Source organism: Lygodium microphyllum, chromosome 11 (assembly GCF_053477565.2).
Source record: "Lygodium microphyllum isolate KBCC chromosome 11, Lygodium_microphyllum_v1.1.10, whole genome shotgun sequence".
NCBI classification, from domain to species: Eukaryota; Viridiplantae; Streptophyta; class Polypodiopsida; order Schizaeales; family Lygodiaceae; genus Lygodium; species Lygodium microphyllum.
Window position 1 is genome coordinate 141,279,124 of NC_141145.1, and position 26,795 is coordinate 141,305,918.

At 40.8% G+C, this 26,795-nt stretch overlaps 1 protein-coding gene across 5 annotated transcripts in view; it reads left to right on the plus strand.

Annotated features, from left to right (window-relative positions):
- Positions 1-13,279, plus strand: part of LOC148029450 (exonuclease 1-like) — an 82,415-nt gene extending 69,136 nt beyond the window's left edge. The window contains exons 9-14 of one of the 5 annotated variants that reach the window (XM_087688266.1): positions 7,349-7,449; positions 8,142-8,239; positions 8,529-8,621; positions 10,812-10,971; positions 11,134-11,215; positions 11,778-13,279. In XM_087688266.1, the coding sequence (XP_087544392.1) occupies positions 7,349-7,449; positions 8,142-8,239; positions 8,529-8,621; positions 10,812-10,971; positions 11,134-11,215; positions 11,778-12,664 (1,421 nt within the window). In that variant the 3' untranslated portion in view covers positions 12,665-13,279. Of the gene's footprint in view, positions 1-7,348; positions 7,450-8,141; positions 8,240-8,528; positions 8,638-10,811; positions 10,972-11,133; positions 11,262-11,777 lie in introns of all 5 variants that reach the window. The other 4 variants (XM_087688265.1, XM_087688269.1, XM_087688268.1 and 1 more) reach the window with 4 other exon arrangements.
- The last annotated feature ends 13,516 nt before the right edge of the window (positions 13,280-26,795 follow it).

Consider the following 26,795-nt stretch of genomic DNA (forward strand, 5'->3'; position numbering starts at 1 on the left):
TGCAATCTCGTTGTTGTTGTGAAAGCAACATCACGAGGAAATGAGAAACGATGCATTTTTCCAAAAATGCATCCCTCGCATAAGTGCTTAGGAGGTCTCTCCAAGAGAGGTAAGCCATCCAACATCTGAGTACGCTGCAAAAGCATCAAGCTGCCAAAGTTTACATGCCTGAAACGACCATGCCATAACTCCGCCTGTATCATAGTAGGAGTAAGAGTGGATGTCATATATGCCGACAAATCTACTGAAAGAGCATCCAACTCATATAAACGATGACACAAAGATCCTGCCAAGACCAAAGTCATGCGTTCTTTATCTCTAAGCATGCAACGGTCATCATCAAATGTGACTTGCAAACCACAACATGCCAAAGAAGAAATAGAAAGCAAATTCTTCTTGATTCCAGGCACAAACAAAGCATCCTGCAGGTGGAGAATAGAGCCATCAATGGCGGTGAGTTGAATCTCCCCAATACCACGAACAGGGTCTGATGCATTATTGGCACACTGTACCGATTTCCCAACGCGAGGTGCACTAACTGAAGCAAACAAATCTCTGCGAGATGTAATATGTCTAGAAGCACCACTGTCAAAGAACCAAGTGTCAACATCCTCTGTAGAGCTAAGTGCTCTATCGGCCCAAGAGATGTCATAACTGCAAGTGTAAAAACAATAGTCCCTGTCCACAACAAAGGACACGGACTCAGTAGCAGTGGAAGGAGTAGTAGAAACAGACATTCTTGACTCCTTTTTCTCTTTGGCAATGCGCTTCCTGCACTCAGTGATATAGTGGCCGGGCTTCTTACAATAATGACATTTTCACTTTTTAGCTTGCGTTCCTCCTTGTGTTTTGATTCTGTGATGTGCCCGAAGTGCCAGAACTCTGTGGAGCATTTTTCACCTTGCTATTTTTGCCTTTTTGTCTTGCCACAAAAGCCTGCTCAGAGACTATAGCATCCATACCACTATTTTTCCTTGTTTGCTCCTCCTCTAGAAGCAAACTAACCAGTTGAATAAAAGTGAGTGGGTGCTCAGCAATTGTCATGGTGAGGTTCAATGCAGTATGAAAAGACAAGTACGAAGGAGGTAAGGAATTTAAGGTGGTGGATATCAACTATGCATCCGAAAAATACTCCTCTACATTCATGAGCTGCTCCCTCAAGTCCTGAATCTTATTTAAGTGATGTTGCATAGAGTCATCCCCATTCATCTTTAAAGTCTCCAACTCTTTCTTCAAGAAAGAGATTCGAGTTTCATTCTTTCCTGCAAACATATGCTCCAAAGTCAACCATGCATCTCGTGAAGAAGATGCTGAACGAATGTGAGGGATGATGGACCGTTGAACTGCCAGAGCAATCAGCGACAAGGCCTGTGCATCATGTGTATCCCAAGCTTTTTGAGCTGCAGTTCTTGGAGGAAGTGGCTGAGGTGGAGCGGGCTGAGGTCCTCGTTGTCCACGTGCGCCATGGGGAGGAGTAACGGGAGCTACAACTCTCAGTCGAGTTTCCTCTCCACTGACATAATCCCATAAATTCTTGGCCACTAATACATTCTTCATCATGAATGACCATAGCGAGTAATTGTTTCCGTCCAATTTGCCTTCCTTGGATACAAAAGTAAAGACATCACCTCCTTGATTTGCCATGATGACAAATTTCCAAAGACAAATGAGCAATGTCAAAGCAGTAAGGATTGGAAATCTGCAAATTTCCAGAAATTGCAGCAAACACACTTCTGCAATTAATGTACAAGGGCGTACTCTGTCAAAAACTGTCTTTTAATGTACGCTTCCAAGGTGCAAACAGTGCTCAGCAACAGTGTTATATCAAAATTCCCAAAATATTTGCCAAAATGTCTGTCAAAACAGTCTTTCTGTGACTGTAACAGCAGTCATATGCAACTGTCCTCAAAATACACAAAAGTCCCAAAATTTCTGATGAACAAGTCTAGAAATTTGCATCAAATTTACGCACACTTGTATCTTGTGCTGTGCCTGCCGCGTATGAACCTTCTCTTCCAAAACTTTGTTCTGGACTAAAAATAAAAATTTTGTTAAAAAATACCTGATGTGGACTGCACGCTGACGGGGTAGTGTGGCAGGTCGCTGTCAGAGCGGGCGAACGATATGCAGGCCGGTGGCGTGGACTACAGGCTAACGATTGAGTGTCGGGTCGCTGGTCGTTGGTCAGATTGCAGGTGGACGGGACGGTCTAGCAGATGTTGACGTTGACTAGGTGTGTTTGGTTACGTCTGCAACTGGCGGCGCAAACTGACAGTCGGGCAGGCAATCAGGTGGAGGGATTGACGACGTGGAGCTGTGTAGGTGGCTGGGGCTGTGCGCTGGTGACTAGAGGCGATGACTGAATCTGTGTGCTGGCGGACGGACAGGCGCAGAGATAGGTGGCGTGCCACAAGCAGGCGGCCACGGGCAGGCTGCGCTTGGATACCACAGGCGGTGTTGGCGAGCAGACGAGCGGCAGGTCGAGCTGCTGAACTGGTGACGAGCTACAGGTCTTGCCTGACAAGCAGGAGTAGGCAGACGAGCTGCGCTATCGGCTGGATCTGAAGGCCTGGAGCAGATCTGAGAACTGGCGGGGGCTGCAGACAATGGGAGCTTCAGTCTGCAGAGTGCAGACTGCTCTGATACCAAATGTGAGATGGAAGGATGGAGGTGCAGTTGAGATTCAGTAGACAGTGTGAGAGTGAGAGACAGAGTGAAGCACGGCACCCAAGAGAATAGACTAAAAGAGTGTAACCAGAAAGTACAAAGTACAACCCTTAAACCTTAGGGTTGTAGGGGGTGTTCACATCCGACACACACTAAGTGCCCATAAGTGTGTAACATAAGCACATAAGCACATACGACAATAAGACTATAAGTCTGGGGGAAAAAACCTCTCCTACCGAGAGTAAAAAGTGCCCCAGTGTCCTACTGATGACACTCCCATATGAGCGTAGGCGTAAGTGAGGCGTGAGTCAAATACCCAACAGTTTATTGCATGAGAATCAGTGGGATGTCTTGTGTGCTGTTGAGCATAAGAGTCACGGTGAAGTAGAAAAGTTGTGGATTGCCATGGGTTTCAGTTGTTTTATGTAGGGGCACATGCCATGCATTATTCTGGTGTGCTTATGATTGTACATGAGAAATATCAGCTTGTTCTTATTAAAAATGATGTACATGGTCGTTTTGTGGTGATTGAAGTTTTATTTGAAGGAGAGATCTTATGGTTACTTGGGCTCTATGCTCCAAATGACCCTTTTTCCGTCGGGATCTTTGGAATACTTTGTAAACCTCCTTGTCACTTGGTAAATGGGGTTTTTAGATGGGGGATTTTAATATGTGTGTTGATCCTTCACAGTCCACATCAGAGCATTCGGTGATGGACGCTCCGGAAAGCTGTGTGTGGAATGCGTTTGCTCTTTTCGTACTTAAGCAAGATCTCTGGTCATGGCTACACCCTTTTTCTACAGGGTTTACTTTTCATTCTGCGCAGTATACACCTACATGGTCGCGGTTGGACCGCATGTACATCATGTAGGATGATGCCTTTTTTCCTACGATGCTGGAAATGAAAATGTTGCAGCAATATGCCTTGTTGGACCATTTTCCTCTACAGCTTGAGATGCTTGCACAACCCATTGCACCTTTTAAGCAATTTCTGGATAGACTCCCTTTGCGTTTCAACTTGTCTTATTTGAAGCATTCAATCTTTCAGGGTTATATGCAGCAATTGATTGATAGATTTTTATTGGACTTCTTCTCTGAGGGCAATGCTTCTTTTGAACGGTTGCTCTCTAATGTGCAGCGGGTTGTTCGGCAGTATGGGATCCATAATGCCTCTCTTTGTCGGCAACGTCGACAAGCAGCATAGGAATTATTAGCTTTGGTTCTTTCTCTACTGGTGGAGACTCCAGATGATGTATTTCTGCTGCCATCCGCTATGTGTTTGGCTGATCTTATTAAAGAGTTTCAGTTGGAATCTTATCAGCAGGCCAAATTGCAAAATTTGACTGAGAATTTGCAAGATAGTGCTTGTCAGACTCATAAGTTCTTTCAAGCTCTCAATGCATCCCTTGCTCGAGAGAATATGACTAGACTCCAGGATGCAGACGGTCAAATGGTCGTTGATCCTCAGACTGTTGTGAATATGTGCAGGAATGATTTTCTAGACCTTCTTGGTTCTACTCCTTCACCTTCTGACCAAATTACTCATGCCTGCTCAGTTTTCTATGATTTGTTCCGCAATCAGGTTCCGCATGACATGCAAAACTACATTGGAGATAAATATTCGTGACAAGAAGGTTATGGATGTTTTGTTACACTTGCCCAAGGATAAAAGTCTCGGTTGGGATGGTCTCACCAATGAATTCTTTGAGGTTTTTGCTACCCGACTGGTGAAACCATTGACGGCTATGTTTCAGCAGGTTTGGGAAACGGGGTTTATGCCTTCCTCATGGAAAGGACTTATCAAACTGCTTCCAAAAGTTCCTTTGCCGTCTAAGTTGAAACATTGGCGGCCAATTTCTTTGATGGGTTCTATGTATAAAATCTTTTCCAAAGTGATGGCGAATTGGCTCCATAAGCATCTTCCTGTCATTGTGCATCCTCTTCAATATGGTTTCAATAAGGTCTGAAACATTTTGCATAATGTCTTAAATGTGCAAATGGCTATTGACTATGCAAGGCACTCTAATTAGGAGGTGGTATTGATCCAATTGGACCTGGAAAAGGCTTTTGATTATTTAGACTGGTCTTTCATTGCAGAACTTATGTCTACTATGGGCTTTGGTACTCGGATGTCTCATTTGATCTACACCATTAGTGCTGCGGCTTCTTCGCGAGTTATGCCGAATGGTGGTGTTACCAAGCCATTTGTCCTTGCATGCTCTGTGAGACAGGGTTGCCCTTTGAGTCCTCTCTTTTTTGCCATTGCGACTCACCCAGTTCTTTCGATGTTATCCCATATGGCAGCTTCTAATCAGTTGGCTTGATTGTCTCTTCCTTTTGGATAGAACTTCATTAGTCAATCCTTGGCTGATGACAGCTTTATGATTTTGCCTGCGGACAAGGATAATCTTCGCAACACATCAGATGTTTGGACTCTCTTTGGTGATGCTTTTGGTCTTCATATCAATGCTTTGAAATCAGCCATTCTCAGTTGCACGGAGTCAGATTTGCAGTCATTGGACTGGCAGGGAATGGTTGTTCCCCATGGTTTCATTGTTAGGCATCTTGGGTACCCTTTGGGTATTGATGTTCAGCCAAAGCAACTACTAGAGTGGATTTCATAGAAACTGGCAACGAATGTCTCTCATGGGAGTGGGTCCTGGGCTGAGTGAGAGAGTTGCTCTGTGACAGATCCCAAGTGCAGCTAACCACCAGTGCTGATGAATGAATCTGATTCAACCACTTTGGCAATAGCATAGATGAAGCATTGTTTTGATTAGTTAGGGACACATTAGCCTCTCCTTGAAGTTTAAGGACATCACTTACATGGGATCTACATCTTGGCTAGATGGTTTTATGTACGCTTGCTTTTTAGAATATATCAAATGCTACGGAAGAAAGAGAGGATTTGACACATGATGATGGACGGACACGTTCAACTATGTTGCATTGCACAAAGAGGTGAATGAACACATCGCACTATATTGCATATCACGAGAGGTGTTTATTTCTCATCTACCAAGTAATTATGGCATTCCAATTTCTCTGGCTAGGCTAGTTGGATCGATAGCAGGTAGTCTGTCCACCCTGGGCCGTATGATTAAGACACCTTTCTTCCTTCTTAACTGTCTACTAGTGCTACATTGTGTAGCCTATGATTCTTGGGAAACCAATAAGGGGTATAGTTAATTAGCCAACCAAAAAATTACAGCTGCCCTTTTATATAGATTAACATAGTTTTATACTCTTGGACTTGGGGCTTCATTGGTAACGCCTTCCGTTCTTTCGCCTTTTGGGCTACGTGCTTTGTGATAGAGAAAGTATGGTTAGCATTGTACCAATGAAAAGACATGTTCTCGATGTTAGAATGCTTCATACCCACAGATGAGAATGGCGAGACCTTTAAGCGGAGGACAGCACTGCATAGTATAGCATGGTTCAATAGCTGCTTATCCGAAAGTACTTCCAGCTTGCTAATGATAAATGCTGTCTATGATAACTCCCTTAACCCTGGTCAGCTTGAAAAGCTGTAATTCGTCCGGGAATTGCACAAGTGATGTAGTGCTTTGTAGTGTTTTACTGAATTACAGTAAGTACGATAGTAGAGTATGTGTACATGATAATCTAACTCCTTTCGGGGTGGCCGGCTTAAGAAGCTGTCATTGGAGGGGGCATTGGACACCTGATTTAACTCAACGGTATTACAACTTGATTATAGTATACATTATTTGTACGTGACATTTGATGCATAATTGCTCGAGAAGCTGTAGGTGATTGCAACCCGATTTAATCCTTCGTAGTGTTTTACTTAATGTTGAATTGCATATAAGGTACTCACCCCTGATTTGCGCTTTGCGTCTCGTACTTGATATTTGTTCTTTTGTGGAGAAAGTTTACTACTTGGTGAAGGGTTTACTATTATGAGGAGTCACAAAGCTTAGTAAAACGTAGAGACAGTGGCATCATTTCCTTTGTTATTCAAAGAGGTTTGTCCTTCTGCAGCCAGAACTATGCCATGCAACTGGCCCTTCTAGCAGGTTTCAGCTGGCAAGCTCGTGTTGTGAGAGAGAGAGAGAGAGAGAGAGAGGTACTGCAAGTCAGCGAGTGAGCGACAAAATAGTGCAAGTCTAGGTCTAGTAGCTTGCAGACACATGAATTCTCAGGGGGTATTCTAACTGCAGAGGGGGAAAAGACATAATGAATGATGACAAGGGTGGGCTTTCATTGCATACCAACATCAGACACACGGACACACTCCTCTTGATGGGTTTTCTCTCTACACAAATATCGGCAAAGCATGCGGACATAATACTAAAGGCATGCGTTTGAGTTGAGCCAGCCAACTATCATCCAGTTGTGTTGGTGCAAATCAGCATTTATATGCAAACACACACAACAGCGACCCACGGCGGACACACGCACGCACATGTGCATCCTGCTTGCAGATTTTTCCTGACTCACTTCTTGGTAAAGTAGCTGTTACTTTTTACGATTAGAAGCTTAATTTTCCCTGCAAGAATGCTTCCGCAGCGTATGCTTTGATAAGCACCTTTACTTGGCAAGTTAAAAAGCAGAGTATGTGCATACATCGATTCTTAAAGAATGCAGTGATTGGTGAAGCATGAAGCAGCTTACAAAATGTACATTTGTTTATTTATTCCCCACCCCTCTTTTTGCATAGGGATGTGTATTCTCGCGGGATGTGATTTCGTAGCATCTGTTCCTGGTATCGGAATTAAACGCGCTTATGGCTTGGTGTGCAAGTACCGTGATCTTTCCCGGGTAAGGCTTCTTTTCTTCACATTCATTGCCTCTCTCCTGCCACCGAATTCCTCTCTCTCTCTCTCAGAGACTCTGCCACACCCAAATTCAATTCAACGTGTTTTGCAACTATTCCTTGACACTGAAGCCTTGATCAAAACAGTTCCCACACGAACAACAGATTTTAATGTGAAACTTTGAGTAATAGAAGTCACCCAATTTTAAGACACAACTGTTCCACGTCGGTTGAAGCCTTTTTTCCAGAAGCAGAGAATAACATTTCCCACCAGAACAAGATTTTTTTTGGAAATTAATATCTAAAATCACAATAATGTCTTGCAGTGTTCCTCTACAGTGAAGCTGCTGCCTTGATTGCAGAGGAACGGTGCAAGACATTCTAGTGATTTTGTACAAATTCACGAAATAGACAAACAATATTATTGCTCCTTGATAGTGAAAAGCCTTGATTTTCGAGAGCAAAGCATAGAAGGAAATTCCAATTTTCGAAAAACATATAACTGGGAAGACCGCATTTTTATAATAAATATACAGGGTTTTTTCAAAGCTTTGTCAAAAGTTTTGTAAATTGCACCCAATTCAATTTTCATGTTTTCGATGTCTTTGTGACTAAACAAGTCCTATAAAGTCTTCAAGAGAGAGTCTTTCATGGAAGATTAAATTTTGGAAGAAAAACGTTTTTCGAGGTGTGGCAGGTTTTGTCTAGCATGCGTTTCGACCGCAAGCTTGTAGTGCCAGAGGGCTATGAGCTCGCTTTCAAGCAGGCCAATGCCATCTTCCACCATGCCCGAGTGTAAAGACACCCTCGAACCCTTCTCTCTTCTTTCCCCCCAAAAAGTTTTGCATCCTTTTTCTGTTATTAATTATGATGACTTACTATTGTTGTTAAGTTATTGAACGTATTGGATATGTCCGAGAGCTTGTCATTTTCATCTGACAAATGGTGTGAATGAGCTGCCTGTTGCACTGCAGGTTTTTCTTCCTTTTTTAAAAGGGGGCTAAATTATAATTTCTGAAATTCAATTGGGTATATATATTACATATAAGAATTCTCTTTAAAAATACGTTTTGGGCTGCTGCAGATACGATGGTAGCTGCAGGAGGCTGTCTTTTTTGGAGCCGCTTCCTGCCCGCCTTTTGGAAGAGTTTAATGGCGACATGGACTTTCTGGGGCCGTATCCGTCACACAAGGCAGATTTTTTTCTCCTTTTCAAAAAAAATGGAAAACTGATTAGTACATATGATTAATAAAACAAACAGTTTATAAAACAAATAATAGTCAGGCCCTGTCTATTTGCGACTGTTCTGATAACAAGAGTTCTATAATAAGATCCCATTGCCCGATGATGATGAGTTGTAAGCCATGGATCTAGCGTGGATGGAGGTAGACCATGTGCGAAACCGTCTAGGGTTGATGCGTCTTCCTTTTCACATCAATTCCATACAGTGATTACAACACCTGCATGCATTGAAGGTGATAGTAGTAGCCATCAAAATGTGTGGCCGAAGATGCTCCCCATCAGCCCTCATTTGGAGAAAGGGCAAAAATGCCTTTACAGGGCGTCGCGGCCTTCCAATTCGACTAAGGATCATGTCACCCAGGACCCTTCATATGACTGCTGAAAGCAATATGAATACCATTCAGTTGGTGAATGTATGGAACCCTAATCACAAACTTTTTGTATTGGATAACTTAGATGCTTGATAAATAATTTTTTCTAACTGTGCGTACGTGATATGGCTAGAAATCTCGTAAATCCTCGTATCCTCTTGGCTTAGCTAGGGCTACAAATTCCTAGCACATGTGGGCAGGTATCCTCATGTATCTTCTTATCTGAGCTAGGGCTACAAATGTCCTCATGGTACTTCTTCGGCTACTTTGTCTGTTCCTTTTTTAATGTGTCAATTTTAGATGCTAAAAGATAATTCCTATTAATATAGAATAACAGAGAGACTTCAGTTACAAAAGCCCTGTTAATTCAGCCATCTGGTGAATCTAGACAGGTCCTCTCTCGATTTTGCCTAGCAGGCAGGAGATACCTCAATACCACCAACCTTTTGATGCTATTGTTGGCCCCTTAATTGATTGTGATTGGGTTTCGGTTACATTCCACACTTTGCATGCACCCCCGAGGGTAATGCACCGCAAAGCTCCTCGTTCACCGGTTTCGAACTCTTGACCTCCCATTTACCCTCGCAGGTAGCTCATGTTGGACACCCTTTGGTCGTGTTTTGGACTTGACAATCAACGTTGGCAAATCCTTCTCACTATGATCTTGATAGGCTTGGAACTAGAGATCTACAATGTGGGCACAGACCCCTTCCATAGATAGGGCTCGGTCACATCACCTCGATCACTCTTCAAAAACACTATATCTTATTTCCCTTTTCTCAGCCTGCATGTGTACCTGGAGAGAGCTGAATCCAGGAATTAAGGGTAATTTGTGAAACTTTACTCCTCTGTCTCTGTCTCTCTCTCTCTGTGCATGAATTCAGGAATGGAGTACCACTTCAGCACCTCTCTTCTTACCTATGCCTTTACCGTGATGATACATCATACTGATTACCTTAGTACCCATGTATGGCTTTTTTACATGCGTTTAATCCCTTTCACTAAGCTCCGTAGCACTTCCCGCATCTCTGTTTCGAGTTTATTCTCCGCCTTTTTCAATTTATATTCCTCGATACCTTTCTCCTCCATCAATTCTGTAAGACCGGCTTTCAAACGTCAAACACACTGAAAAAGATATGCTGTGCCATTATATTGACATCATAGGTTTGATGTGCCTTCATGTCTTTCACGACCTATGGTTCAACTATTTTATCCTTGGGTGCTTCCCTACCTAGTTTTTCAGTTTTTTATCAAGAAGCCGTTGTTCTTATCTTGCGGAAAAAAGGAAAATAAAAGAAGCCATTGCCTGTTCCTTAGTAGTAAAGCTAGAGAAGCTTCTCTTCAGAACTTTGCAAAAAAGGCTTATCTCTGCAAAAAAGGATCCACCCTTTTGGAGAAAAAGCCTCCCAACTTTTTGTTTGCTCTCTCTCTCTCTCTCTCTCTCTCTATCTGTGTGTTTGCTTTATTATCCCTGACCACATATCCCGTGTCTACAATGCTCAGCTAGCTAGTTTGCTAGCTATCTGTATCAGGATATACTCTTTGTGCTTTCTTACGACGTCTCTTCAGAATTTAACAATTTTATCCTTACAAACTCATAGCTAGTAGCTGTCTGTTTCAGGATATACTGTTGTGCTTTCTCTTCCCCCCCCGTTTCTCTCTCTCTCTCTCGAAATTTGCATGAGGCTGGCATGAAAATTTTGTGCTCCTGTTCTTTTATTGTCTTCCTTAACCATGAGTCAACTCTGCACAGTGACCTACCTCCTTCCAGGGCCATAGCCATAGCTGAGGGTCGCCTAGATCCTATCTCCATGTGTGCATTCGATGAGTTCCCTCGTGAGAGGCGTCTTTCGTGTCAAGTGGAGAAGACGCATGACATTAACAGCGGTAGTGTCAAGCTGGGCATCCATCAAGTAAGTACTGGATTTTGATCGTTCTTGGTGAATCCATTTTCAAAGTACTGTAGTTTAGAGGTTAACGTTGAGTTCATTATCAAAGCACCACCTTTGTTTTTTCCCGCTCTCCCTTCATGTTCGTTTCCTATAAATTCAAGGGGCGTTTGGTTGTTTTTGCAGAGTGATTTGTGGGTTGATGAGGGTCGTGCATTTCTGACTGCAGAGGATGATAAGGAAAACCTCGGTGTTGAGCTGTCCAAGGGTACCGGTATATTGCTCTGCTAAGCTGCCTGTTGCTTCATGCGTTTGTGAGTCGATTTTCTCGTGTTTGTGAGGGAACTGTGGTTTCACACAAAAACTTTGTGTGGTGTGTGTGTGCAGTCACAAACAAAGTCGTATGTCTCTGCCTACTCGCTGTACCTCTTTGTACATTCTATGTAGTCCATAATGGAGCTTTTCTATTTTTCTCTTCTTTGGTGTTGGTGATCTAGCTTGCATTTGAACTTGTGTTATTTCCTCTTTGTAGACTCCTTGATTGAACCGCCTTCTTGCAGCATGTTGCATCCGTGAAGATTTAAGTTGTATGTACTCTTGCGCAGGTGCACTTGGATGGAATGTAGTTTGCCTGTTTAACACGTGTTGAGGTTTACTTAACACCCTGCATTACGTAATGCGGCATATTAACTCAAACTGTGTTCTAATGTGGGTGAAATGTAGTTTACCTGTAATAGGTTTTCTTAGCTCTCTGTGTTTAGTGTTGGTGGAATGTAGTTTACCTGGTAGTACACTTGAAACCAAGTCATAACCCCGTTTTTGTGCTACAGATATTCAGCATTCCAAAGTCAAAACTGATAAGGCTTTCCTTACTCACCTCAATAAAGTTGCTGCTAGGACAAGCTTATTATGTGCATCTGATGAATTGGGATCATGCACCCTAGATGGCAGTTCCAGAAGTGTTGAAGAGAATTGTCTGAGTAGGTCACCTGGGAAGAAGCGAGTTTCTGCACCTCTTCCTAACAATAATCCGTTCAAGAAAGTAAAGTTGGATCATAATGCCATCAAGCTCGAAGATGCGTCTTCTTTACTTGTGAATGACCTGTTCAGAAAGTCGAAGATGGAGAATACCTGCCTACAACTGCAAGAGAAAAGGCTGAAATCTCTCTTCAGCATCAATCCAAGGATTGGTGCAAGCTCTTCTGTTGAACTGCTGGATTCAGGCAGGCCTGTGTTTGATTTGATGATCCCTTCAGAGTTTTCTCAAGAGATGGGAGCTGACATGTTGGACCCGTATGCATTGTGGGTGCCTCCTTCACTGTGCCGATGCTTCAAAAGAAAGCAGAGCATAGAAGATGCCAGAATATCGCTTTCTGTAGGAGAAACATATGGCTTAACATGTTCTTCCACCACTGATGAGCTCAATATGCTGCAGCCATGCCCAATAAAAGATTGGGCATCACAACATACAAACGTAAGCATCACAAATGAGAAAGGATTGGATATGAATGTGGGGTCTAGTTCAGCACTGGGTTTAGCAATGGGAACACCTGAAAAGATATTGGGGAAGCATCACAATTCATCCCCTTCGACTATCTTACGAAAAAGGGAAATTAGTGCTTCTGCAGGCAAAGGGTCAGTGAAGCAGACCAAGAAGGATGCCAAAGTAGTGAGATCTGCTGGCCTTCTCAAATTTTTTGGCAGGATTTCTACATGACATAAAGCTCCTGCAGTCGAAAGGATTCACATAAATATACCTCTATCCCACAGCTGAACACTTCTTGATTTGGACAATAATTTGTCTGCATTTCCTCACTTTCCTTTTTCCTGTTCTTCACCAACAAAAAAGAAAGAAATTCAGTATCCTTCCATATTATACCCTCCATGGTATGCTTCTTGCATGTTATAGAATTGAGGCATGTTGGGTTTTTGCCTCATTGTTTCCACCTTTCCACTAATTTTGAAAAGGTGGATTGCTTTCTTCCCCGTCTAACCCAGAGTCATTCTTCTTATGCCTTCGTTAAGATTCGATTGGGTTTTGTGTTTGTAGAGGATAAAGAGTAATCAGGTAACCTTCCATATTATACCTACCCATGGTATCCTTCTTGCATGTTATAGAATTGAGGCATCTTGGGTTTTTGCTTCATTGCATCTACCTTTTCACTAATCTTGAAAAGGTGGATGGCTTTCAACCTGTCTAACCCAGAGTCATTCTTGTCATCCCTTCGCTAAGATTAGTTTGAGTCTTGTGTTTGTAGAGGATAAAAGCAAGCAGTTAGGCCTCAAGAAATCTTAATTGAAGAGACTGACAAAGAAATGAGATGAATTTTGGAGTCATTGTTGGCAGAATTATCGAAGCTCCTATCTCAAATTCAAAGTCCATAATGTCTACTCTTGTTCGCCTGCAGATAAGAAAATTTGTGCAACCGTTGACATCGATTGGTAGAACACCTCGTAAATCAGTCAAAAGAGGCTGTAGGGGTGATTGGATTAACATTACTTAAAGATGCGTTCTCAACTTCTCATATTGCACGTGAAATCTCTTAGAATGAGAATTATAAAACAAAAACATCAACCCCCGTGTTCAGTTGAAAGCGAAGGGACCGTCATTCCAAACATATACTAGTGCCACAACCGAACATTAACGCACGCTCGACTCTACCCGACCGAACGTCCAGTGGTATAACTTTTTCGATACTCTTCCCGTTTGTACTGAAATAATGAATGAAGGTTTTCGTCTCTTCTAAAAAGCACTCAATCAATGTTTAGTATGAGGTTTTCAAATCATATGTGAGTGGGGAAAGACCAATCACATGGGGTTTTCAAATCCCCTCAGCGAGCTCCTCTAGCTGCTGTGGATGGATGCGGAAGGTGCCTTGATTCTGCGTTTTGGATGTTTTAAGGGGCTTTGCTTCAGTTTTGAAGGGGATGTATTTGGATCTTTGAAGGGGACACAGAATATTAAGTTTCTAATGGACACAATGTAGAAGCTAGGGCTATTAAAAGCAAGCGTGACACTAGTGCTTTAGTTATTGTGTCGATGGGAAAAGAGGGAGATGATTTATGCACCATAGCTTTTCCGATGTATATGTATCAACCCTATGCTGGCATAAATAAAATAGCAAGGGCCCATTGAAAGTAGGGGTGACACTCAGGATGGTTGGTCGTTTATCTATTTATGGTTGGTAAGAAACCAGAAGAGGGAGATAACCAACATATCAAGAGACTACTTGCCTGTTGACGATCTCTGAAAGAGTAAGACTAATTACTTGCCTATCTCGAAAGAAGTATTGTTTGGACGTCGTGGGTAAAAAAATGAAGAGAGGTCTCCTTTTTTCTTTGTGGTGGGTTTTCTTTCATTGTGTGCAATTACGCCTGCTACATCCAATGGGATCGATGCCTTTCAGGCCCCATCAACTATATCCCTCACTCTTGGAGGTGATACGTTGGTGCAATCTTGCGTTGTTGGGGGCGGCACTGTACTGCAAGGTGGCAGTAATATAGCCCGTTTCTTCTCCTCTCGACGCGTGCTGGCTCTCATGCATGCATGCAAGCCTTGGTGGTAGGGAAGCGGCCCCTTTGCCTCCGAGGGGCGATGGTGCAGAACGTCGCGGGAAGAAAAAAGTGACCGATGGGACAGCAATGGAAGGGTCTCCCTCTCCTTCATGGTCCGATGGTCTCCTGAAGGCAAAATATCATTGAATGGTTTAGATTTGTTGGCGGCAAAGGATTCTTATGATCCTTAGATTTGTTCCAAGAGGCGAACAAGCATGGCAGAGCTCTTGCACGTAAGGGGAGGGCTCTTTATGGATAATGTCGCCAGAGCTAGAAGATTTATTTTTGATGCTCTTGGCCTTTCTCCTGGAGTTTCAGTTGCTGGTGAAAGAGAAGTGGGAGGCTAAGGGGGATGGCCCATCAGCTTTAGTCTTTTTGTGCTTGATAGCAAAGGAAAGAGGAAAACTATCTCATGCATAGAAAACTCAAATGGGATTAAACTTTCATCCACCGAAGTCAGCCTATAGGCTTTTCAACTGCATCTTACAAAGGTTGCTGGCTCAGTTCATAAGGTGGCAGATTATGATGCCAAGGTCAAGGACGTCTTCAATGGATATGAAGTGGATATAGCATGCCTCGATCTTAAGCAAGTCACAAGATTCTTCTTTGAAGATGAGGCAGAGTTTTCCCTTAAATCAATGAAGGCAACCAAATTCTTGAGTATAGATAAGATGCCATGCGAGTCTTACAAGGCCATGTGGAAGGTATGTATAATAGATTTCACTTAGTTCTTGAACCATTACTTCTTTGAAAACAAGTATGCCACACAAGGCTAATGTTGGAATATGCGGGGAGAATTAAGATGTTTCAATGGCAACTCACCATGCTAACACTGTCCATATAAGTTGATAGCCAAGGTACTTGCACTCAGGATAAAGTTTTTACTCTTGAAGACTCTTCATGAATACCAGTATGTGGATACATGCATGATAAAATAATCCAAGATGCCATACTAAACTTGGTCATGGTTGTAGAAAGGGCCTTGGCTAAGTGGTTAGAAGTCTTAGTAAACTTGGATTTCTATAAGGTGTACAATCACATGGGCCAGGATTTCATCCTCCTAGCACTTAGGTTTTGGTGATTCATTTGTGGAAATGATTGAGATGCTCTTTCTTGATGCATCTACATGCATCCATGTGAATGGAGTGTCCTCAGATCCTTTCGCATTGTAGTAGGCTATATGATAGGGGTGCCCCTAGGCTCCCTTTTTTTGCAATTGCAACCGACCCCTTACTAAGGAATTTAGTTTGGCTAGTACACAGGATCATGACATGGCCTACTACTCTTGGAGGAGTAGATGATGCTTTTGTAGTTCTTTGGAGATGCAAATTTACAATTCTAAATTAATCAAAGCTGAGGAAGGTAAAATTTGACACTCATGAAGGCCTTCCATGATTTCTCTACCTTATCTTGCTCATAGCTAAGTCGTAGTAAGAATGAGATTCTCTACTTGGGTTGGGAGGATATATCAGAGTGGATTGACAATTATGGTTGTAAGATTATAAGGAAGGGTGAGCTATTTAGGTACCTTGGATGCCCCATCGGCCTTGGCGTATCTCAAGCATAGAGGTTTGATTGGTTTAGGAATAAAATCCTTGTTTAGGCATGCAAGTGGATTAATGAAAGCTTTTAAATAGGGGGAAGTTGGTAATATAGTCTTCAATGCTAGTTACCATGATCGTCTTTGGGGTGAGTGTGTTTGCCTTCATCTCAATGTCGTGGGGAGAGAAACTTTCTATGGACACAAGGTGAGAATCACCAATGGCATGTGGTTGCTTGGGATATTATTACAACAAGGGCCGAAGGAGGGCTAGGCATTGAAAAGCTCAAAGATAAAGTAGAGCACCTGGCACTCTAGTTGGCCAAGTGAGTCAATGGTAAATAGCCTGAGGCTATCAACGTGAGGCATTGGGCTTACAAATTGTAGGTTGCCTAGTGGTTAATGGCTAGGATTGAAGTATTGGGATATGCTTTTAAGCAACATTGTCTTTGGCTAAAGTGTTGACCTCAAAAGCGGCTCAAAAACTACCTTAGTGTAGAAAAACAAAAGCATAGATACTAAATGTTGTGGGAAAGAAGATAGTAGATGTGATCCAATCCTAAATCAATAATTTGGATTTTTATTGAGGTATTCAAGGACAATTCTTCACCCATCAAAGAGGAGCCCAAGCTAATATGTGAAGATGGTAGTCACCTATGTTGGCTTACGATGAAAGATATTAGGCAACTATGGGACCTCAATAAAAAAGAGGGTAGATGGGTGACTAAAGTGCTGAGCATAAGAGGAACTCATGGATCACCTCCTACATTCGTAAGCTAACCCATCATTTAAGTTGTTTCAAAATTGAGAAAGGTGAGGTGTTGGAGTGTTGAAAGGTAAAGGATTTTGCTTGTAGGAATGAGTGGTATGCCTTAAAGGTCTACAATTATTAGAAAGTTAGTGGAGACAACTAGTCTTCATGGTGCAATCTCCGCTAGAATTATTTTCTTTGGAGAAGGATGGAGAATCAATGAAGGTTCGTTGCAAATCTAGAATATGATTAGAGGAGCAACAAAAGGCAAAAATTTAGCTAGTTGTTTTTGTATCAATTAAACACAATTCAAATGATAGAGCACACAACTCAAACGTGATTAGAGTAGTAAAATCCAAAAATTTAGCAATTTTTTTAAATCAATTAACATGATTCAAATGATAGAGCATACAAAAATAGTTACACATTGTCAATTAGACGTGAAGTGAAATGGTAGAGCACACATTATAGTCACACATTGAGATTAATTTAATAACAATGAAAATAATTAGTTAAGTTAATAACGACATTCTCACAAGCCAAAAGAGTACATATAATGTTCTTTTTCACTAGATGGAAGGGATGTCACTTTGTTGGCCCCTCTTGTATAGCACTAAAAAATCTTATAGTCAACTCCATAATTAGGTGCTCTCTATGTGTATATATGTGTACGTGCGGATGTGCATGTGCACATGTGTACGCTTTCACGACGCCTAAGGGTTATGCCATGCTTGTCTCACATTAGAATTTGCGAAAGTCTTACAAATAAAAGTGACTACTGTTGGGGGTAAAGGTGCATGTGCTTACATTGCCTCGTATTTCCTACACACAATGTGACCACACACCTATACATTGCAGGTGGTGGGCACCCAAAATTACGACTTTATTCATTGTTCTTCTAATGACTATTGAATAAGGGAATGTTGGTCACACATTGTGAGTATTGGAGTTTCCCTTCATGTGCTTGAAAGTAGATACAATGCAAGTGGAAGGCTTCATGAAGGGTAGCTACTATTGTGTGTATGTGGAGAGATGGCAAAAGCTTGAGGGTAGAGGGTAGAGAGGATGGAGATGAAAAGCTAAAGAGGTAGAGAGTGTGGAGATGAAGAGCTGAAGAGGTAGACAGGGTGGAGAATGGAGTGATTGAGGGAGTAAAAAGGATGGAGGACTTGAGGGAGTAGAGAGGGTGGAGAACTTGAGGGAGTAGAGAGAGGTTGAGAATGGGGAGGATAGAGAGGTTGAGGGAGTAGAGAGAGCTTGAGATGGCAAGAGTTTGAGAGAGTAGAGTGTGCTTGAGTGACTAGAAAGGATGAATCGAAAGGGGAAGGGAGAGAGGATTTTATGAGAGAGAGAGAGAGAGAGAGAGAGAGAGAGAGAGAGAGAGAGAGAGAGAGAGAGAGAGAGAGAGAGAGAGAGAGAGAGAGAGCCATTGGGTTGCACATGGGAGTTAGTGGAAATGGGAAAAAAAAGGTTATTTTGACTTGGATCAGATGCTTTTTGACTTGTGAGATACTATGATTGGGTGCCATTGGGTGGTCATAGATAGAATGGTATGGGACAAGTAGATTGGGGACTAGTAGGTTTGTCCATTAGATGTAGAGAACACTGCTTCCATTGTTCTTTGACTATCACTTGCTTAATGTGGTGGCATGAGGCTTGTGGCTGATTTGCAAAAGCTACTTAAACAAGAATGCCCTATTTGGATGGAGGTTGAAGGATACTCAACAATGTATTGGCTGCTTTTGGAAAATGCTATGGTTGGTACTGGAAATGTTTAGGTTCCCCCAAATTGTAGGCAACAAATAGGAATTGACTCTGTATGCTTTGGGATACTACCATGTGGTGTCCCAACTAGTTGTGGATTTATTCCATGGGTATGCATTTAGTTCCCCCAATGTGTAGGCAACAAATGGGTATGCATTGTGGATTGATTCCTTGGGTATGCATGCTTTGAGCTTCATGTTGAAATAGGGTATATTTCTTGGTCATTGTTTCTCTTGTGGTTAGTTGGCACACTCTACAACAAAATGCCCTTCCAATGAGGATGGATACCTTGATTTCATTGATAGTATTGGGATGCATGATTATGCTTCTCTTAGAGGCATACCCAAAGATACTCCACCTATATAGCATGACATGGAAAAGTGCAAACTACTAGTTTAGACCTTGCTCTCTCTTGATGTTGAATGCCAAAAGGTACATAAAAAGTCAAAGATTGTATATCTTGTTGATAGCCGGGTAGATCTTAATGCTTTGCACTTATGCGATGAAGAGATACATAACAAGAAAGGCAAAAAGTAAGAGACAATATATCTTGTTGATAGCTGGGTAGATCTTAATGAAGTGCTTTGCATTCACGTGAGGAAGAAGGATAAACCCCATTGGGGAGCTTGTGATAAAAGACAAGGGGTCACGAGGTACCATGCCTAGTTATAATTTGTGGTCTCGAGTGGTTCTATCATGTGATCCACGTGCTTGCCTTGCCTTTGAGAAGGGAGGGAAAGTGGTTACACCTCTCTAATCTGACAAGTTATTATTATATTATAATATTCTTGTTAAAGTGCACACCAACCATTGCACTTTCTTTAAAAAAATGATTATATATTTCTATGATATGCTAAAATAATTAGGTGTACAAGTATTAGATCTCTACCATATAAAATCTTTTGGCCTTTGTAAATCCACTTCCATTTATTCAAGCTCTTTAAAGCACACATTGAATACTTGCCATGAAGAAAAGATAAAAGCAGACATCACACAATTTGTAATATGAAAGGCTAGAATGCGTTTGCATCCAGGTATATATAGGCTTTTACATGCAATCCCTTTTGTGCATCAAACTTGAACACTATACACATATACACAATATTATTTTTTGTTTGTATCCTTGAGTGTAAGAAATCATAGACCACTTTGTCTAATATCTAGAATCGACTCTATACATAGCTTTGTACTCTACCAAATTAAACAACACTGTTATGTTGAAATGAACAATAAATGAAAGATATATGAAGTGTATCATAAAGTCATATATAAGACAAATGCACGATTATATCAAAAGTGTAACCGAGTGTTTAAAAAAGTCCCCAATGCCAACGTGAGGCTTTCTGCAAGAGACCAAAATGAAGCTTTCCATTTATTAAAGAGAATTAAATTATTTACATATTTGAGTATAACATGTACAAGTGAAGTAGACCTCAATACTATAGTTTGTTCTAGTGCTGGCACGATGGATATTGTGCTAGGAGCTTTGCCTTCTTTTTTGTGTTAGTGCATTATAAAGTTAGGTATAAGATATTCTATTGTGAATTGCAAACTACACACCAACAAACCATGGAGTTAGATATGAGACATTCGACTTTTCATCTAAGTCTATCCAAGTGTTAGAAAAAGCGCCATGATATCAATTAAAAATGAGACTTTTTCGAAGAGATATAACTAAAATTGAGCTTTCTCTTCTTCGAGGAATCATTAGAAAAATTTTCATCTTCTTGTATAATATACACATGCAAGACATGGCTTAATGCTAAAGTTTATCCTAGTGTTGGTATAGAGGATGTGATAGTCTTTTCTCTCTTTCTTGTACCTACAATTTAAATATACAGCATTACCCTTTGTGTTTGTGACAAGAAGGTTGAGCTTCCTTGGCTGTGTAGTCAAAGCCAGTTATGTGACTTATACATTCTGCTTTATATACCCCACTTTTTGGTTAGGCCGGTTATACACAGCCATAGAGGCCCAGTTTCCAAAAAAATTTCAATGTCCATTGGTTAATGTGTAGCGATTTGATTTGCTCCGCTTTTTTTGGTTGGTGGACCTCGCCCCCATCCATAATTTTTTCTGCGCCCACTAACTAGATAGTAAGACCTTTATAAAAAAAAATATTTTCTTACACCCAACAAAATTTTGAGCCCTCACCAATGGGGATGAGGCTCATCTTTAATAACCACTAGGACATGGCACTTTTGGTGTTATGAAAGTGTCGTTTTGGTGTGTAAAGGATTGCACATACTATTTTACGGGCAGGAATGGGATTTAGCCCTATGTGTAACCGCCCTTAGTTTCGCGATGTTGCTTCATATTAGCCTATTACCCACAAAGACAACGCATGGCACCTACTACAAGACCAAGGGCAATAATCTCAATAATCTATCACTAGGGCGCAAGGAACGCTATCCCTCTTTGTTGCCACGAAGCGGGGCTACATTTGCTTCCCTATCACAAAGGAAGTTCGCCATCCTTGAGTGTAAATACATCATATAATTCGTTTCCATTGCACAACCATAACATGAATACATATTCTTCTTTTGCATCCTCGAGCACAAGAGGTCACATGCTTGCTCACTATTTTCTCTTTTTTTTGAATCTATCTCATTGCTTGTTGCCAATCTCTCTCTCTCTCCACCCTTTTTCACACCTCTCCTTTTTGTGATTTTTCTCTCACATATTTGTCACCTCTCTCTGTCTCTCTCACCTCTCCCTTCTCTCTCTCTTCCCTTTTTATCTTTCTCCTCTCTCTATAACACCATTCACTTTCTCTCTCCCCTCCTTTCCACCTCTCCAAGCACTACAATTACATGAAATACACCACAAAGTCTAAGTGTATCCAAGCATTACAAACGAACTCTCAGTATTAATAATACAATTTAAATATAGGCGCGCGCGCGCGCACACGCACACACGCACACACACACACACACACACACACACACACACACAAAAGTTAATAATCAAGAAAGATTAATTTTTTCCTAAATAACAGTACTCGGCCTAATATCTACAAGCCACTTCGGTTGGTATTCTTATAACTTTACATTTAGTCATTATCTCATCATCTATCGTTTTCTCTTGGAAGCCTGACATATAAATTGTGTGCCACTACACATATATTTTCTTAGATTCAGGTTACTCAGGAAACTAATAGAGACATTCATATTTAGCAATAATAAATGAGGATACAATTTGCCTCCAAGATCTAGTGTATTCAAGAATTCTATAGAGTACAAAAACTTGTATATCCAAGATCTAGCTTGCAAAAGAAATGGCAGCTTGCATTAATTCTTTGTCTTTTTAGGAGGCGGTTGAAGACTTTCTTATTGACTTTATGAATGAAGCTTACATTGTTGCTGCTCATGCTCATAGGATCACCTTGATGAACAAATATTTTAGTATGGTCAGCAGAATTAGGTACATATTCAACAAGGTATTGAGGCCCTTGCCCACTATTGATAAAAAAAACCTTTGAGATCCTTAACATTCCCCTAAAATTGTCTAGGACAGTGAAAGGGCCAAAGATCAAGGATGTGATACATCTATACCTAACAGGGACCGCATCCCAATAAGAGTTTGTGCAAGAAAAAAAGGCACAAGAGGTCATAGAAACCGAGGATGATGTTTGCAAGAGAGAAATCAATGTGTTTGGCCCTGTTAATTATAAGAGAATGGGTGAGGTATATGGACAAATGGTTATCAATGTTTCTTGTACTTTTAAGGAAGAGGACTATCTTAGCATATCACTTGAGGACAAGTCCATGCTAGTTGTTAAAAAGGATATTCAATTGTCAAATTCTGTAGTTTATTGTTGCATAAGGTAAGGCATTTTAACTCTCAAAATTTTTAGTATATAGAACGATTGTGGTGTTGATTGCAAATAACACTCTTTTATTTTTGCTATTAACTTTTGGGCATTGTCTGCTTCTCTTAGCCAAGAAATCTCTAAAAGTATATTTATAGTTAATCTACTATTATCAATGGAATTGTTTTCGAGATCTGGTTCAAACATAGCAATGTTTTTCAAAGCTTTTGATTGCATCACAAACTACCATATTTTCCCCCCTTACATCATATACACTCACTAGAGAAATTATCCTCATGAACTCTCTAAGTGGTATCCATGACCAAGCAAGAATCTGCGCTGAATGGAATACTGCTTGATTTTTTGTTAAATTTTTATTTTATTTGATGATCTATTTTAGTTACATGTTTATTTTTCAATGCTGGTAGGGTCGTGACTACCTTCTTGGACACCACATATAAGGATATTCCCGATCTTAAAAAACTATATAACTTTCTCTAACAAGTATTGAAAGATAAAGCATAGGAACTCTTCTTATACTGGAGAGGATAAGGATAGCTAGGTGTAAATGGACTGGAGGATAGGGGAAACCCTAACCCTAAGTCCTCCAGAGGCTATATAAACAACCTAAAGTATATACTCAAATGTAGAGGAGAGTGTACTAGTTGTACCTTAAGCAATTGACTAAACAAGATCTTGTTCTTGTGCTTGAGCTCTCACTCTCCCTCTTGTGCACACCCTCTCATGCTTCCAACTCTGATTTGCAACATGGTATCAGAGCCTCCTCTAATCCTTTTAGCTTCATATATCCTCAGCTTCACTAAGTGCACATGATTTTCCATCATCTTCACCTTTTTCCTCTTACCTCCATAGCCAAACCTTGACCCCCTAACCTTGGAGGACTTGGGAAAGCCAAAGGAGAGCATTCTAGCTCTTGACCTTAACTGAGGATTTATTCCCCAACACAAGGCAACCTGGCATGGCACATCAAAGGGCGACATTATGCATCGTGGAGGGCAGCATTGAAGAAAACGCAAGAGAAGGTAGAGTCTAGGCAGCGTGGCATCTTTGTGTGTGGCATGGTCTGCTAGTAGTGCATTCTTCTCGACCACCATAGGGATTTCATAGCCCCCCTAGTGAGCCATCTCCCCCCAAGAGGGTTTGGAGAAATTCCATCTTTGTTGGTTGCTATAAGACAAACCCTAATAGTGGGTCTCTGGCAGCCATAGCCAAGAAGCTTCAAGCTTTTCCAACCTTCAAAATTTTCAATGTTTGGTCACTAATAGCGATTTTAATCACCGAGTCATCTCTTCCAGATTTAGTTACTAATCTGGAAACTTCATTTTAGAGGTTCTTTTACTTGGAAGGTCATCATCAAGCTCATCAAGACCGACATCTATCATCTCTAGCAACATAAACTAGAGATGAGTGCTTGTAAGCATTAAGGCACATTGCTCAATCATTGCTACTGGTACTTATACAATCTGAGTTTTTTTCCATCAAAAAATTAAAACAATTGAGTGCTTTACTTCATTTTGTAAGGCTATGTGTACAACTATAAACACATAGACCATCCTATCCTAAACTTGTATTGTATATAATGTGTGGTTTTTTCAAGTACCCTGGTCAATGAAATCAGAGGTATGAGTGTCATTGTACTCTCCTCAGAGTCATCAGCAACGAGCATTGAAATCATAGACCATCCTTGTCCAACATAAGGTTCATCTACTAAGCCATACCACAAGGGAGGAGCCGGAAGTCCAGTCTAGGTTTACATCATTGAAGGCTAAAAAGACCATTAAACCTTGGAAAAAGATTGCACATAAGAAAGGACCACCAAAGTCATATTTTGAAATATTACATATGTATGATTTTCAGCCTTTCTCCCCATTACAACTTTGATATCAATTGTTTGTAAGGGTGTCCTTGATTTACTTTTGCATTCAGTGGCAAGGTTGTAAGGGACTAGACACTGCCCTTGTTCCAACAAGTGGTAAGACCTTCCCAATGGCCACAACATATACTGATGTCCGTTCTCAAATTTGAAAATTTAATGGAAAAGATTTCCATCCTTGGCAAGTCCTGGTCAAATACAAAATGATGGAAAGAGGATACTAGCCCTTCCTAAAAGGGACAAAAGTAATTGATCCATCCAATCCCCTCGATGTAGAAGACGATGAATGGGCCCAGGCCATCATCATGCTTCATTTAGATAAATCTTTAATTCATCACATTGACAAACTCTCAACTACAAAAGAAAAGTGGGATGAGCTTGAAAGGCTCTACGGTGCTATAGGGGGAAGAACTTTAAGATATTTATCAAGTTTGAGTTTTTTAGCTTGGAATACAAACATGGAGAAGATATGAGCAAGTTCATTTCACATATGAAGGGGCTTATGGCACAACTTGCCTCCGTTCAGGCACCCATCCATGATGAAGGTGCCATTGCCATCCTGTTAAAGTTTGTAAAGAAGGTCTTTCCAATCCTTGTGACTACCCTAACTAATATCCCGAATCCAACTTTAGCAAGTACCATCCAGCCATGCCTGGATGAAGAGAAGAGAAACCATACTGAAGGGTCTTTAGCATTTACTTTTCGTGAGCAAGTGTTAGTCCATACAACTTCTACTTAGTGCTCCTTCTGTCACAAAAAGGGGCATATTATGAGCAACTGATAGAAGAAATATCTTGACAAAATGAAGTGTAATAAATGCAAAAAGACTGCGCATATCACGAGTTAGTGTCCTAGTGTTCCAGAAGTACCTAAGAAGGAATTGGAGGCCAACTTTACCTCCCAATCCACAGGTGACAAACTCTTTTGAGTCTTGTAACACTCTCTACCTATAACCTTTTCTTGTAGCATGATTTATAAAGGAATCTCATTAAGAATTAAGGGGAGGCATTCTATTATGTTTTATCCAATGCCACCTGGCATTGAGGGGGAGTGTTGAAAGATAAAGCATAGGAACTCTCCTTACACTGGAGAGGATAAGGATAGCTAGGTGTAAAGGGACTGGAGGATAGGGGAAACTCTAACCCTAACTCCTCCAGAGGCTATATAAATAGCCTAAAGTACACACTCAAATGTAGAGGAGAGTATACTAGTTGTACCTTGAGCAACTGACTAAACAAGATCTTGTTCTTGTACTTGAGCTCTCTCTCTCTCTCTCTCTCTCTCTCTCTCTCTCTCTCTCTCTCTCTCGTGCACACTCTCTCATGCTTCCAACTCTAATTTGCAACACAAGAAGTATCATTGCAAAGTTATACATATACTTGTGAATGGAGAGTGATTTCAAATATCTGCAGGACAATAGATTCAAAGATACTCAAGATAGATGGGATGAATGTAAGTCTCTTTTATAATGTTAGTTTTTTTAGGAACCCTTTTTTAGTTTACCAACTTGTTATATTTTTTATTATAGTTTTGAGATTACCTTGACTCATATATGTGGTGGATAAGGAAGTGATGTATTGAGTTGATTTTGGATAGGCCAATTACACCACTTGATTCCGACTCCCCTCCACAAAACCACGAAATATGTATAATATATAAAAACCCTTCCCTGAGTAAAAGAACCCATAATCTGATAAGTATAGATAATGTCAACGAACACCTTATGAATCACATGGAAGGTTCCACTTAAGCTTTCCATAGGTTGCCGCCATAGTACTTGTTGATTGAAATATATCTACAACCAAGAATTCATTATTAGTACTTGCTTAAATGAAAAAATATTACATACGTTATCAACTCAAGACTTACAATGTGTTTTTTGGGAAACACGCTGGTTTGGAGGCAAGTGCATATCCTTGGCCATGTAAACATGTTGCACTTTGATAAACCACCTTTCATGCATAATTTTGAAAGCAATGATATGTCCCTTCCAGTGATGTTTTATATCCTCTTTTTTTCTTCTTTTCACCCTAGTGAGAGTCATTGCAAGAGGAAAGCATGGTAACCCAATCGTTTAGGCTAAATATTTTTGGCTCCTAATTTTTGTTAGCTCTATTAGAGATACAATAGAGATTCATGATCGATTGGCTTCGGATATAGCTATAAAATCTTTACGTACATTCAGTACAACTAAACTATCCCCGGCTATACATGGTGTAGGAGTTTACTGAACGAGAAGGGCACCTTCTGGATGCCATAATTAAATTAAATTTTCACAAAAAGAACTCACCGAGAAATGTGAATGAACTAAAAATGAATATTAAGAAGACTAATGAAAATATATTGGATGCCAAAAAGTTCTTGAATTTTAGAAAAGTCATCATTAACTTCATAGTATCTTTATTATGCCCTTTGTCAAATTTTATAAGTAAATAAGGACATTGGAACTATCAAAACATGTCAAACTTTGGAGATTTTGGCTAAAAACGAGGAGAGAATCATGAAGTGGACTCTACTATCTCCAAAAAAGAGG